Here is a 16,563-nt window from a genome sequence, read left to right on the forward strand (position 1 = left end):
AGGGTCATGCAGAGGGAGTGTGGAATTTTTTTTTTTTTAGTTCAGGAAATATTTGCTGTTATCGAAAGATCTATATGGCCACAGCTTTAAGGATAGACAGGGGTTTTTTTGTTTAATATATGACTCAAAGCCACATAATTTGACACTTGATAGATTTTGCTAAGTAAATAATTTCCATATTTGTCCATACATGGAGAAAGTACTGTATCCAGAAGCAGGGAAGTTGGTAAGGAAGCTTTTGCAGTAATCAAGGCTAGAAGAGGACCCAGGCTGAGGCAGAGAAGACAAGAAGTGGATTTGTTACACATCTGTTTAGAAGGTGGAGGGATTGATATAATGGAAAAATCAACAGAAGGAAGAATTTAGAATACATTCTAGGCTTTTTAGATAGATCTGACAGAGGAGAGTTGTGATATTCTCTAAAGTAAAACATGCAACAGAAAGTATTGGTTTCTGGGGATCAAAACAATTAGCTCTCTTTTTTGGCCATGTTATTTTACTGTTGAATACTTTCTCTCTCCTCAAATCTCAGTTCTGCCCCACCCCAATCCCACCACTTTCAGCTGATGGCCTTGCTTATGATTTCAGTGAAGAAAGCACTTAGAAGCATACTTCTGCAAGAGAAGTTATTCTGTCTCCCTTCCCCGCCCCTGCCTCTTGAGTCCATATACTCTAGTCTCCCTTTTACTTCTAGGGTCAAACTGTCAAACTGTGAAATGGCAAAGGTCAGTCACACACGTGTGCACCAGATCTCTTTCTGTATCACCTGCTCAAAGCCACATCTCAGCAGGTCCCTTTCCTTCCCCCACATGGGCAGGATCACCAGAATTTCTCTCTCTATCACCCAGGTTCATCAGCATACAAATATGCTGTTATTTCTCTCATCTTAAAAGTCTAATACCCACTGAATTACAGGTGTCCTTTCAGGGACCACTTCATTTCTCTAATCACCATCAGAGCGAATCTTTGAAAAAAGTTGTCCCTTTTTCCATTTCCTGCCATTCTTCCCTAAATGTACTCCATCCAAGCCTTGGCCTTCCCCACTCTGTGGAAACCGCTCTTGGCAGGGTCCCATGACTTCCACAGGGAGCCAGTGATCATCCCTTCATCCTCACCTCGCCAGGCCTGTCAGCAGCATGTGACATTGTTGGTGATCACTTACTCCTCCAGGACAGAGTGTTTTCACCTACTCTCCAGGACCTCAGTCTCTCCAGTTTTCCTCCTGGCTCTGGCTGCCTCTCTGCCCCGTTGGCTGGTGCCCGCTAATCACAGCGGTGCTGCGCGGCTCAGCCCTGGACCCTTGTCTCTCCCTTAACTACATTCACTCCTTCAGTGATTTTGTCTGCCCCCATGGGTTTAGGTACATTTACGTACATTTAGGTACAAGTGAACTGTGTCTTCAATTTAGACTCTTCTGTTCAGCTGCTTACTTCTCTACCTCTGTATGTCTAATAGGCCTCTTGAACTTAACATATCCAACACCAGGCTCCTGATCGTCCCTCCCACCAGATCTGCTCTGTGCTCATCCCCACCACACTCAACAACTTCTCTCATTCCCACTCTCCACCCTAAATCTTGAAGCCATCTCTACCTTCTTTCTTTCTCCCACAGGAGAGCTCTAATTCATCAATAAACACTGTTGGCTTTCCCTTCAGTCACTGTTCTCACTGCACGCCCACCACCCAGGTTCAAGCCACTGCTATGTCGCACGTGAGTCACTGTAGTAACCCTCTAGCTAGTATCCCTGCTTCAAGCTTTTGACTCCTAATAGTCTATTCTGAACACAAATTTTATAAAACTTGTTAGATCTCATTACTCCCTGTTCAGAACCCTGTCCTACCACCTCGTCCCATAAGAAAGTTCCACATGGTCTGGCTCCTGATGCCCCTCTGATCACACCTCCTATTAGTCCACCCCCATTCTCTCCAGCACACTGGCAGCCTTGCCGTTTCTCAGTACATCAGGGAAGCTCCAGCCCCAGAGCCTTTGCACATGCTGTTCCCTTTGTCTAGAAGTGTCTCCCCCCGCCACCTACCCAGCCTTAGTTATCCACATGGTTCACTCTCTCATCTCCCTTGGGCTTTTATTCAAATGATATCTCAGCAAGACTCTCTTTAGCTATCCTTATTGAATTTCAACTATTACTTCCAACCCTGCTCTGTTTTCTCCATAATGTGTGAGCACTTAATCTCCATCTGGCACACTACATATTAACTTAACTGGGATATTTTTCTTTCTCCTCGTGAGACTGTACCCTCCACAAAAGCAAGGTGAGACAAGAATGCTTCACAGAGCTCGTGATGTTTAAACTGCATTTTATGGTATACAGTAATCTGGTTGATCCAAGAACTTCTTTTGCAGAAGTTTTTCTTTGCCATCTTGAAGCATGGTATCCAAAATAGATGGATAAGTTAAATGATCTCAGGTAGAAATTTAATCAAGGCTGTATGTTAAATAGCAGTAGGGCTGGGGGCTTCATGCTGACATACTTAGAGATCAGTAATAACACTTTTTGTTGATATTATCATCTCCATTTTATTTTATTTTTAAAGATTTTAATTTTTTGAGAGAGAGAGAGCCCAAGCAGGGGACGGGGAGAAGCAGAGGGAGAGGGAGAAGCAGACTCCCTGCTGAGTGGGGAGCCGGATGTGGGACTCCCTCCCAGGACCCTGGGATAATGACTCTAGCCAAAGGCAGATGCTTAACGACTGAGCCACCTGGGTCTCTCATCCGCATTTTAGAAGAGGAAATACAGACTTGGTCAAGTACAGAAATTCCTCAACATTCTATATCTTCTAAGTGGCAGAGCTGGAATTTAGATCCACACACATCGTTTTTATTCTAAGGCTGTATTTTTCTTACCATGAAGTTATTACCGTCTTTCATCTTTATTAATGGTTGTACCTGAAAAGCTACCAACCAGCTCTTTTACAATTTTAGTTTTTGCAAATGCAAATTATGGACTGGAATAATTTAATAGTAAAATACAGAGTTGCAAGCAATGATTCCAAATACTGTTAATTTCTTTGTGTATTATTTGGCACAGCTGTGTGGAGGAGGACGTGTCTTTTTTTGCTGGTGACACCTACAGTTCAGAGTTTTGCTCGTGAGACAGATGTCTGCATCTGAGGTTTCATATATGATTACCTTCTCAGGCTCATTTTCCATTTGAAGGAGAAAACAGAGATAAAATTATGTTTTGGCTCTGATGACATAATAGACTGTATTCTCTATGTGAAGGATTTGCTGAATGTAAAAAGAGATGATAAATAGGCACATACACTCTTTTCACCCTGACTCCCTTGAGCTAATGATGTGACTGTCTAGCTGATGGCCGTGAGGTACTTGGCTGGACCAGTACAGGTGAGAGAACTCACCTGAACACTCAGTTCAGCTCTAATGGAGAAGATGTTCTCTCAAAATCTTTGATGCCATCTCTAGCTTGTAGATGAGATTCAGCCTACATAGTGTTTTGATGCACCAAGCTTGCCTTTTGCCACTTCTGCTGTGTTATTTCTCTTCTGTTTGTATTAGTGCACATTGTGGGCATGCCACTTTACCCTGTAATTATCAGGAAGCCTTAGGAGTGCAACATCTTGCCAAGATTAGAGACGGTGACCTGTTATAAGTGTGAGCAGAGCCGGAACAGAGTTGACCCTGGTTTAACAAAGTCCAAATCCAACAACACCATCCAGGAGTAAGCCTGGGCTTTGCACACCGGCCACTGGCAGAATGCAGAACACCGCCCTGAAAATAAATCTCAGTTATTAAATAGATCCAAGGCTCTGAAGTCATTTTTGGCAATGCCATGTGTAAAGGTGGGCACAAACAGTGTTAGGTTTACTCTGATACAAATTCCAATTATATAATATATATTGGGTATGTAATATTTTTTGCTGTTTTGGACTTAGTCCCAATTGGGCAAAGGCTGTTTGAAAGAGAGACTCAGAACTTGTAGCAAAAACGACTTAGTCTTGCATGCTGCTGGCTTCCAATCAGCAATTCCTTGAGCAATTTTCTTCACCTCTCTGTGCCTTAGGTGACTCATCTGTAAAGTTTCAACATGAAATGCAAACACACAGGGTGCTTTTAAAGATCCTAGTGAGGCAAGGAATGTGACAGTGCCTACCACAGAGCTCTTCTCCTAGTGAAGGTTTAGAAAAATGTCTGTTTCCTCCCTTTATAGAGTGCTGGGAGGCCAGACACATGGAGGAATGGAAAAGTTAAATGACAGTAAATGCTGAGCGTACCCTGCCGTGGGAAAGACAGCAGGCTCTTCTCTGCTATGTAACCTTTGTGTCTCTGGCATGTTTTTAAAAGGGCACAGAAGGAGACTTTGCACAATGGCCATGTGCTGCTTCGTCTCAGGACCAAATCTCCATATCCCGAGGGACAGAAATGTCTAAGAAGAAGGCAAAAGCTTCCTAGGGTTCTAGATTTAGGACCTTCACCTCAATGCTTAAAAGCTAGTGAGGCCCAGAGTTTAGCATTTGGCAGGGAAGAGGAATTTTTTGTGTGCAAAGGGATGAGAATAAACATCAGGATCAAGAATTATGCCCAGCATCCCCTTGGCTGGAAGGAACCCAGTCTCGGGTTGGCACCTCTCCCACTGGATGTTCCCAAGGCAGGACAGCTACTGACCCCCAGAGGCTGGATTTGTCCTGGCCCTATCTGGGAAACATCCATCCTGCCTAACAGCACAGAGCAAATGGTCAGAACCTCTGCCTGTTTTACCATTGCCAGGACAGCGGGGAACTCAGTACTTGGACCATCATTTGCATATACCATCGGAAGTTATAAATTTACTTTTAAGACTTTTGAATAGTTTTGGAAAAGTGGGTTAAACTTTATATACAGTGAAGTACACAGATCTAAATGTCCAATTTGATGAGTTTTAACAAATGCGTGTTCATCTGTGTAACTAACACCCCAATTAAGTTATCTCACAACTTTTGGGCAACACTGTTCTGATTTCTGTTACCAGAGGTTAATTCTGCGGGTTTTTTTGTTGTTATTGTTGTGTTTTGTTTTGTTTTGTTTTTAAAGATTCTGCTTATTTTTGAGAGTGCATTATATATCCTTGAAATATAGGACATTTTTATGTTACATAAGAGATTCTTGGATATAAAGATGTGCCATAAGATTTACGATGGAAGGGGCACCTGGGTGGCTCAGTGGGTTAAAGCCTCTGCCTTCGGCTCAGGTCATGATCCCAGGGTCCTGGGATTGAGCCCCCCGTCGGGCTCTCTGTTCAGTGGGGAGCCTGCTTCCTCCTCCCTCTCTCTGCCTGCCTCTCTGCCTACTTGTAATCTCTGCCTGTCAAATAAATAAATAAAATCTTAAAAAAAAAAAAGTAAAAATGACTTTTAGCTGCCATTTTGGATTTGTTTATATTTCTTAAAAGTTATAATTTTGAAGTTATTCCATTCTTTTTGGTAAAAATATGCATTAGCAAGATAGGCATATATATGGGATTTGTATATAGCCTTTGAATGTACTGGAAAGTCCCTGGTCTTCATGATTCCTTTAAGAATCATGCCTAAGAATCTATTTTATACTCGTGCAGGTTTCACTTTCCTGCTGGGAGGAGCAGTAGAAAGATGCAGGTTAGGGATCAGGCCTGCAGAGCATCTGTGTTGCACATTCTGGGGCTCCTATTTAATTTTTCTGAACATCTACTACTTCTGTGATGAAATGAGAGTTGTAATATTCACCTCAAAGGGTTGTGGCAAAGGTTAAATGAATTAACAGATACAAAGCGCCTGTAATACAGCAGGCCTTTCCTTCTCCCTTTTTTAAATGGCAAACTTTTTAGCATTGTGAATTTTTTTTGGCTAGGAATAGATTTTTAACTATCTTAGAGATATTGGCCATTAATCATGTATTTCAATGCCAGTTATCCTAGGCAGTAGCTGTTTACATTTTGCAACTTCCTCGAAGCTTCTTTTCAACTTGGCTGCCTCTTCCTAGCCTCCCAGGCCAGGAGAACAAACTAAAAACATCCACTTCTGTGTTCATACTTGTGTTGTCTATAACCTTGGAAGAGCCATACACAGCTCTTGAGAGAAACAGTGGGAACAGTGGTGCTTCTACATATATGTGGATAAACTGGAGCACAACCAAATAAAGTCAGTCTCCCCAAACTTCAAAAATCAACCCTCGACTTTCAGATTTCTTAGTAAATGCCAAACAACAACAAAATGGTCAAAACTGGAAAAAATACACATAGGCAACACAGAAGAAGAGAACCAGAATAGGCAATAAAAATTTAAAAAGTTGTTTATTCTCTCTAGTAATCAGAAAGATACAAACTGGAGCAACAGTGAGATACAGTTTTATGGCCGCTAGAAGGACAAAGATGTAAAAGCCTGCTAATACCAGGTGCTGCTTAGAATGTAAGGTTGACAAAACACGTAAGCATTGCTGGTAAAGGTATAACTTCTGTAATCCCTCTGAAGATTTCCCCGAAGAAGCTCTTGCATATGTGTACAATAGAAGTGTTTGTTGTAGATGGTTTTATTCTAATAGCAAAAAATTGCCAACAACTCAAACATCTGTCATTTGGGGATTAGATGAACAAAATTTGGTATGTAGTATGACATTATATATAAAATGAATGAGCCAGATCTATAGATCCTGATTGAAAAACAACATTGAGGGGCGCCTGGGTGGCTCAGTAGGTTAAAGCCTCTGCCTTCAGCTCAGGTCGTGATCTCAGGGTCCTGGGATCAAGCCCCACATTGGGCTCTCTGCTCAGCGGGGAGCCTGCTTCCCTTCCTCTCTCTCTGCCTGCCTCTCTGCCTACTTGTGATCTCTGTCTGTCAAATAAATAAGTAAAATCTTTAAAAAAAAATAAGAACAGGAAAAGAAAAACAACATTGAATACAATAATGGGTTGCAAAATTAGGCATATTATATGATTTTGTTTGAGCCACCTTTTTGAAAGATGAAAGTACTATGTCTTGTTTATAGATTCATATATTTCTCTCTTTTTAAATTTTTTATTTTTTTAATTTCTTTTCAGTGTACCGAATTCATTGTTTATGTACCACACCAGTGCTCCATGCAATACGTGCCCTTCTTAATACCCACCACCAGGCTCACCCAACCTCCCTCCCCCTGGCCCTTCAAAACCCTCAGATTGTTTTGAAGGTTAACTCCGGGGAGGAAGGGCAGGAGGAAGAAGAAAGTTTTGAGGTTGACTCTGGGGAGGAAGGGCAGGAGGAAGAAGAATGGGGCTGGAAGGAGAAAGTCCAATTTAATTTTCTTAATTTAATTTTAAAAAGGGAATATCCCCAAATATTAACACATAGCAGTTCTTTATCAGTGGTTCTCAAAATGTCTTTTGTCTCTGGGCTGGTAGCTTGTGGCATCACCTGAGAGCTCTGAGAAATAAAAATTCACAAGCCCTAACCCGTATCTGCTAAATCTGAAACTGGGGGGTGAGGCCCAACAAACCGTGTTTAAAAAGCCCCACATTGCCACTGTTGTAAACGACAGAGATATGGATGTTTACTATCTTATTCTCTGTGATTTTCTGTATTTTTAAAATTCAGTGTTAAAACGATCGATCTTAAGCTTTTCTTTCCCACTCTCCCAAAATCTTTCTAGGCTCTTAAGTTCCAGCTCCATAGCCAAAGGCTTATTAAAAGCATAAACTTCTTACTGCTACATAAACTTCTTAGATGTGGAGAGATCACTTAATATCAAGCAAATGGCAGAGAAAGAAAATGGGCAGATATAGTTAACTGTTATTCGAATATGAATTGTCGAGTAAGTACATCACCCTAAAAAATAGTTGATCCCTCTCTCCCTTCTCCCATTATCGTTGACAGCAACTATCTATCAAGCGTTTAGTGCATTCAGGACAAAGCAAAGTACTGATGCTACAATAAGGCATAGATATAAATCATGTCCTTAGAAGGCAATCTAGTTGGAGAGCCAGGGTGAGAGTAGAGGAAATGAGGTTAAAAATGAGAATACCTCATTGTGAAATGTATGGCATACCCAGCTGCCACACAGAATTTCAGAAGGGTTTGAACAGAAGTTTTTTGTAGGCTCAGCCTCAAGAGAGAAAGGGGAAGGTAATATTTCAAGGAATGATGTGAACAAGGTCACTGTAGCCTTCTAATTCAGAGAGCCATTGAAGCGACCTTAGTTCAAATTGGGGGTGTGGAATTGGTCATCAATTTTTATCCTGTAGATGAGTGGAACATTAAAATATTTTGAGTAAAGAGGTAATTTGTCTGTGCAAAGCAGTGTCCCAAGAAGATAAATTTGGCATAAGTGTCAAAGGTCAACTGAAGGAGGAAAAACAATTAGCATTGAGATGTCAAGGCTTTCAAAGAAAGTGAGGATTTAGATGGTGAAACACAAGATACAGTATGGGATGAGGAAAAGTGAAAAGGCAATGAATGATTCTAACAGAATGTATTAGTTTCTTATTTCCTCTGTAAAAAACTACCAAAAGTTTAGTGGCTTAAAACAACACAGAAGTATTATCTTATAGTTTGGGATGCCAGAGTCTAAAATAGTTCTCACTAGGCTAAAATCAGGGTGTCAGCAGGGCTGTGTTCCTGTGTGGAGTTTCAAGGGAAGAATTTGTTCTCTTGCCTTTTCCAGCTTCTGGAGGCTGCCCACATGCATTGGTCTGTGGCCCCTTCCTCTCTCCTTAAAACCTGGAGCAAACCATCTTCAAATCTTTGACTCTGACTCTTCTGTCTCCTCCTGCTTTCCCTCATAAGGATTCTTCTGATTACAGTTGGACCCAGCCAGATAATTCTGGATAATGTCCCCATCTCCAGATCCTTAAGTTAATTGCATCTGGAGAGCTTCCTTTTGCCATTTAAGGTAACATTTTGACAGGTTCCAGGGACTAGGATGAGTACATCTTTGGGGCACTTTATTTTGCCTACCACATGGACTATGGCCATACTTTGCTAATTGCCTAGGATTTGGAAGAGAGATGAGAAAGCCCTGATTGGTCATACCAACCCTGTCACTTACAGTTTGCTCTCTTGTGAAATGGAAGGAGAAGGCCATGTACAGGTGGGATTTTCTTCCAAGCCTAAAACTCTGACTAGAATGTCAGGCCATGAGGACATGGATTTTGTTCACTACTGGGTCTTCATAGCCTAGAACAATGATACATGAGGGACTCAGTGATTATTTGTTGAATAAAATATTTATTGTTGAATGAATGACCGAGTTATGAAAAGTTTCAGTAGAGCACTGGGGAGACTTCTCCACTGGCTCCTGTACATATTAAATTCTCATTTTCTTGGTGAAGTAAGATGTCAGCTCAGGTTATAGATAGAGATATTCCACGGATGGGAGAGAGGGATAGCTAAGATTTGTAGAGTCTTTTCCTTTCCTCCCTTGCTTTTAGCCTCCATGCTGAGTATCCTTTGGAACTGGGAATGAGGAGTGTATTGAGATTGATGTATGGCCTCAGTAAGTGTCTGGGGCAGCTGCTTATTGAAGAAGAAATTGCTTACTGTGGCAATGATCATTTGCCCCTGAATTGACCAGCTGTCACATTCCACACTGTTCACTCAGCAAGAGTCAAATCTTGCCCTTTGCATTCCTAAAAGAACACTTGACCCTGTGAGGACATAATATCCATTTATGCTGTGGAAAGTGCCAGTAAAATAGAAAACAGAAGCTTCTTTGTGCTTAAAAAAATAGCATGGAGTACAGGCGTGTGAGGGCCCAGGTAGCCAGCAGGTAGGTAGTGTGACCAGGCTTTCCGGTGCGGAAGCTGATACGTTCAGGGACTTTGCCTCTCAGATGTGAGGTCTGACATATACTTGTCATCAAAGCTGCCTTTCAAAATTGACATGTAAAAAACCTATGGTTAACAGTTACTTTGCTTGAAGACAAAGAGCTAATTTGTTTAAAGGAGCAATAGATGACAGAGGAAAAAGATCAGTGCAAGGAGGGCAGAGGGTGCTAGTTTTGCTTAGGATCCTTGAAATTCAGAGAATTAAACTCTTTTTGGTCTTTTACTGAATTATGTGACCTTGGACAGACACTGTGTCTTTTCTCCTCTTTCTACCTGTTTTTATCAGTGCTATTTTAAAAATATCACCCATCTATCTAGGGATAGAGGCACATGTTATATATTAGATGTATTTTCTTGGTCTAATAACTTGGTCTAATAACTAACATGCCTATTTTTTTAAATCAATTTTATTTAATTATTTGTATGTTAAACAAATTAACCTCTAATATCTGAAATCTGTAAAATTATTAGAGAAATATTTGGTTACCAGAAAGGATAAAAAATCCATCATTAGAAATCCTCATTCCATGACATTGCCTAAAAGTAAATATCTTGTTCTAATGTTAGGAGGGAAAAAAAATCCCAAATATAGTAAAGATGTGGTGTTCACAGGGTACAAAGTGGGTTTTAAAGCCTATAAACAAGACTTGTCAGTTTGCCAGACTGTATAGATGCAGAAGAATCTCCCTCCACAATTCTGCCAAAAAGTAGAAGATAAAATCTCACCAAAAACAGTTTTACAAATTGCAGATGAGCTCGTGAAAGGGAAAACCCCCAGGTGGCAGAAACAGAGCGGAACCCAAAATAAGAAATGTGAGCATGGAGTATTGGCCAGATGGGGTCACAGAGGTCTGAGATTCAGGAGGGAGATGAATGTCTGGGGATAGTATCCGCAGGCCAGGGCATGTATCCACTTTGTGGGAGTGAGAGGGTGGGGCAGGGAGCTGAAGCCTAGATGAGCAGTGGTTCCATTCATGAAACAGCCTAGCAAACTCCACCCAGCAGCCAGAGAAAGCCTCAAGGAAGCTTGCCTCCTGTCTGCTGCTGTGAGAGAAAGAAGAGACGCCTGTGAACCATAAGAGCACAAGACTGGTATGGGGTTCAAAATCACAGCCCCAGGACAGTGCCAAGACAAACAGGAAGTCATTGTGCATGGACACTTCATGACTCAGGAAACATGGGACTCCCATGCAAAACAGTCCCTGCTAAAGACGAACTTAGAGGCAAAATTAAGTGTGTTCAAAGAGATGAAGGACATCGGGTACTAGTATTTATAGGAGAAGGAAGAGGGTACCTGGGTGGCTCAGTCAGTTGAGCCTCCAACTCTTGATGTTGCCTCAGGTTATGATCTCAGGGTGGTGAGACTGAGCCCTGCTTTAGTCTCTGGACTCAGCATGGAATCTGTTTTAGATTCTCTCTCTTCCTCTGCCCCTCACACCATCCTAGGTAGCTCAGTTGGTTAAGCATCTGCCTTCAGCTCAGGTCATGGTCCCAGCATCCTGGGATTGAGTCTTGCATTGGGCTCCCTGCTCCACAGGAAGTCTGCTTCTCCTGCCCCCTCTCACTTGTTCTCTCAATCTCTCTCTGTCCCTCTCTGAAATAATAAATAAATAAAGTCTTTTAAAAAAAGAAAGAAAGAAAGAAAGAAAGAAAGAAAGAAAGAAAGAAAGAAATCCCAGAATGGAAAATTGTTACTGAACCGTGTGAATACTGTTGGGTTGGTTGAACATTGTGAATAATGGCTGATATTTAGTATGGTTTCAAGGATGTTGTTCTTTCAACCAGAGAGAAAACTTTTCAGCCCATAGTTAGAAAAATGCCTACCGTATAAACGGTCCTGAGTGCCAAACATGCAGATTGAAACCAAAGTTGAAATTGGCCTGCAAGTTCTAATTAAGGGAGAGCTGAAGGGATCATCCAAGTATAACAAAGAAGCCTTGTTTGAAGTGTTCTTCTTAAATGGAGTAGCTGCAGACCCACTGGGAACAGGCCACGCTTTGGTTCTGTTCACTGACCCACCTCTACAACATCTCCTCCCTTCTCCCAGCTCTCCCCTCCCACCCTGGGGGGTCCACAGGTCACTGACTAGGTTTAGGGTATCTGTAGCCGCAGCCTTGGACCACAGTGTACTCTTGCGCCCGCACCAGCTCTGCCCTCATTCTCAAGGGACTCTAGTGATCTAAACAGACCATCAGTACCACTTCTACTAGAACTGATTCCAGAAAATATGTAACACAGCCGATCTTCCTCATTTCTTTTAAGACTTAGAATTGATTGTCATCCCACTGTCAATTTATGGTGACATCATGATCGACTAAAATGCCAACATAGTTTGACTGGTGACCATTTAATAAACAGCTAGCTTTCTGTGTCTTTATATTTTTGAACGAGCAGGAACTTTCTCTTTCCTTTCTTGCATAGTACTTACCTCAATCAGCTCCAGGTACATAGAGCACATCAATACATACTTTTCTATACTGTATAATTACCTGAGAATTTTTGTTTCAGAGTCTTTTTAACAGTTTGTATACGTATCTTCCTTAAAATGAAGATGTAAAACTTAAGTCTTCTTTTATAAAACCATTTATTAAAGACAAATAAAAACTCAAATGTTATCGTTTCTGAGAAGCTGCTTCTTTGACCATATTATGTGACCTCTTCAGTCTCTTAGAAGTTTGTGGGTATCTGTACCATCAAACTGATCACCCCATGCACTTTAAGTGTTCGTTTAGGTTCTACCTGTTCTTTTTATTATTATTATGTTCAGTTAGCCACTATATAGTACATAATTTGTCCTTGATATAGTGCTCAGTGATTCAGCAGTTAAGTATAACACCCAGTGCTCATAACAGCACGTGCCCTCCTCATACCGATCACCTGTTACCCCCTCCCCCACCCTCCCCTCTGAAACCCCCAGATTGTTTTTTGGGATCCATAGTCTCTCATGGTTTATCTCCTGTCCGATTTCTCCCCCTTTGGATTTTCCTCCTTTCCCCTATGGTCCTCCATGTTATTGCTTATGTTCCACATGAGTGAAACTTTATGACGATTGTTTTTCTCTGCTTGATTTACTTCCTTAACATAATCCCTTCCAGTTCAATCCACATCAGTGCAAATGGTGGGTATTCATTGTTTCTGATGGCTAAATAATATTCCATTGTGTATATGTACCACATCTTCTTTATCCATTCAGCTCCTTCCACAGTTTGTCTATTATGGACATTGCTGCTATGAACATTGAGGGGCATGTGCCCCTTCTTTTCAGTACATCCATATCTTTGGGGTAAATACCCAGTAGTACAGTTGCTGGATAAAGATAAACTCAAAATGGATAAAAGACCTCACTATGATACAGGAATCCATCAGAATCCTGGAGGAGAACACAGACAGTTACATCTTTGACATGAGCCACAGTAATTTCTTTCATGACTTGTCTCCAAAGACAACTGAAACAAAAGCAAAAATGAACTTTTGGGACTTCATCAAGATAAAAAAAAAAGCTTCTGAACAGCAAAGGAAACAGTCAGTAAAGCTAAGAGGCAGCCCACAGAATGGGAGAAGATATTTGCAAATGACATTACAGGCAAAGGGCTGATATCCAAGATCTATAAAGAACTTCTCAAACTCAACACTCAAAAAACTAATAACCCAGTCAAAAAATGGGCAGAAGACATGAACAGACATTTCTCTAAAAAAGACATACAAATGGCTAACAGACACATGAAAAAATGTTCAACCACTAGCCATGAGGGAAATACAAATCAGAACCGCAATGAGATACCACTTTACACCAGTTAAAATGGCAAAAATTAACAAGATAGGAAACAACGAATGTTGGCGAGGATCTGGAGACAGGGGAACCCTCTTACATTGGTGGGAGTGCAAGTTGGTGCAGACACTCTGGAAAATAGTATGGAGGTTCCTCAAGATGTTAAGAATAGAGCTACCCTATGACACCAGTTCTTGACTCTGACCTCCTTCAGAGTAGATTCCTCCCAGTTTTTATCATTCCTCCATACATAGTAGGCACCTCAATATTTGTTGGGTGAATGAATAAACACTTGAAATAACCAAATTACACTGGTACCACTGTATATCAGACCCTGTGACCCTCAAGAGCCTCTTGTCACTTATACTCAAGTGACTATATCTGCAATCCAGGTGTTTTTTACCTTAGACAGAAGTTTTTGTATGCATTTAGTCATTGAGATTGGAGCATCTAGAAATCGGTTAGCCATTTTCAAGAGCTAAAGAGAGTATAAAAATAAGGGAGAGTTGAACTAAGGACAATTAAAAAAGTACAGGATAAATGGAGAATTCTTTTTTTTTTTTTTTAAACATCACTTTACTCTGCATGGTGCCTGGAGTTAAGGTGTTGAGATGACCAGGAAACTACATCAGGCAATCCATTTCCCCTTCCTTCTCTGCTATTCTAACAGGGAATTTTATATCCTAGTCTTAGAGCCAAGGGACTTAGAAGGAGCTGAGGAAAAAAAAAAGGAGGAGCAATATATATAAAAAACCAAGGATTTCATGGAGGGAATAATAGCTTATTCTACTGATGTTAAATCACAAAAGCAGGGAGAGAGTAGAATTTATAAAAGAAAGAGGAAAAAAGTAAGTTTTTGAGGAAAGCAGGCTTCCCGCTGAGCAGAGAGCCCAATGTGGGGCTCGATCCAGGACCCTGAGATCATGACCTGAGCCGAAAGCAGAGGCTTTAACCCACTAAGCCACCCAGGCGCCCTGAAAAAAGTAAGTTTTGAAGGCCTTTAAAACACTAAGGTAGTAACCCAACTGAAGTTGGTACACAGGTAAGTAAAATACAGAAAGATGAGAAAATTCTTGCAGTGTTGCTAAACCTTTTGTGAAAACTTAAAACATATTCTCAGACAGAGTTTTAGTCCAGTCTTCTCAAGATATAGTTTATCTTTGATCCATTTGAAGTAAGACTCAGCCTGCTAATTCCTGTTTGTGGTTTTTCAAGGAAACCACCTCTCCCAAAACCAAATCTATTGAAGGCAAAATAATTTTTAAGGTCAGAGGTTTCAAAAGACGTTGGACTACCCCCATTACATTAGGAATTATTTTTTACCCTAATTGGCCACAGGGTCCTGTTTCATTTTTAGTAAAAGAACATTTTTAGCCCATTTGAAATAATAAATTTAAAGGCAATGTAAAACGTTTATCTTATATTTATTTTGAGTGTGATAGAAATTGATGGTTTATTTTGTATCCAAAAATCTTGAAAAATATTCACTTAAAATGTGATTGCCAATAACTCTTTTCACAAAGCAGGGTGAAATTACAGAAGCAAAAATAGTGGGACCCAAGAAATTGACAACATTCGAATTCTTAGGAGCAAAAAAAGATGTATGATAGATAACTAACTCAAATGCTGAGGGGTTTTGTTTTGGTTTCATAGCTTATTGTTATTTTAAAGCACACATAGAAATTCCTTTATAAACACATTTTGGTGAATTTATACCAATAATTACAGCCAATGAAATTACCACTTTTTTCTCCTATTCCAGGTTGTTGGTGTAGCCCAGGCCATCAACAAGAAATCAGGAAATGGTGGGACATTCACTGAAAAAGATGAAAAGGTACCAAAACTTGTGTCTGACATGGTATCAGTTTAAGAAGATGTTTTTTCTTTATACTGTATAGACCTCTAGAATTAGCTGTAGCTGAAATTGTTGATTACAAAAGCGATTATGTTTTAAAATGATCTGAAGTGTTCAAAAGTCTCTTTTTCCTGTGGCTAAATACGGTGCTAACTTGAGAGTACTCGTGGTATCAGTCCTTGGAAGCCCCCAGCTCCCTCCTCACTGTGCCACCAAGCCTCCTGGAGGCCTGTGTGCGTGTTGTGGCCATCTGGAGGCTGACACGGTATTTTAACTATCCTATTTAACTTTCATCGCTGCTATAAAGAAATTCAACCCGAGTAAAAAAAACCCTCGAAGCACTGCTCCAAGTTCAGCACTCCAGGTTGGCTAAAAATTAGAGTTGCCTCCCGATGAAGAAAATTTCAGAATGTTTATAAGCTTTGCACTCAGACGGTGGGGCGCCAAGGTGTGAATTCCGGCGGGGTGATGTGAATTTAGCTTCAGAAAGAGCAGCAGTCAGCATTATTTTATTATTCTTCGCATCCAGTACTGAAGGAATACATCCCATACACCACGTCGACATGCTTTCCGTTTAAGGACAGAAGCCCTAAACCTGTTTCTAACTTCATTCTGACAGTAGGTTTTATTATTTTTCTTCTTGAATACGTAATTATATGTAAATCATGGGAGCCCAATGAATTCTTCTTATTCAAGCCTGTTGCTATTTAAGTCACTCCCCTGAAAATTAGTCGGAGCTTTTGGACGACATTCGAACAAGACAGAGTTATTATTGTCTCCATGGTGTAGGCTGTATATTGGCATTTGTCTGGGTCCCCATGTCTTAATTGATTCAGAACATAGCAAGTACCTTTTAAAATCAGTATTGTAGACATCTAGTCTCCTATTCTGTTAATGACACCTGAGAATATTTGGTGGGGGAAATGGTTCTAGATTGACTTTATATTTCATCAGTTCTTTATAGTCCATATATGTAAACCCCTCTTGAAGGATTTGTGTTCTTAGGCTGTATCATCTCTTGGCAAAATAAATCTATGATTGTGAATAACGTTTGCCATGGAGAGACTTCTTTTAATCAATAATTAATATAATTGTGAGCATATCACCTTAGAATAGTATAATGAGGATGACAGATCCATGGAAAACATATTTAAG

The 16,563-nt window shown here is 40.6% G+C and overlaps 1 protein-coding gene across 3 annotated transcripts in view; it reads left to right on the plus strand.

The window, feature by feature from the left end:
* PDE5A (phosphodiesterase 5A) overlaps window positions 1-16,563 on the plus strand; it is a 160,005-nt gene that overhangs the window by 52,049 nt on the left and 91,393 nt on the right. For all 3 annotated transcript variants that reach the window (XM_059169445.1, XM_059169461.1, XM_059169453.1), the window contains exon 4: window positions 15,316-15,387. In XM_059169445.1, coding sequence (XP_059025428.1) covers window positions 15,316-15,387 — 72 coding nt within the window. The remainder of the gene's footprint in view (window positions 1-15,315; window positions 15,388-16,563) is intronic.

This window comes from Mustela lutreola, chromosome 1, assembly GCF_030435805.1.
Source record: "Mustela lutreola isolate mMusLut2 chromosome 1, mMusLut2.pri, whole genome shotgun sequence".
NCBI lineage: Eukaryota > Metazoa > Chordata > Mammalia > Carnivora > Mustelidae > Mustela > Mustela lutreola.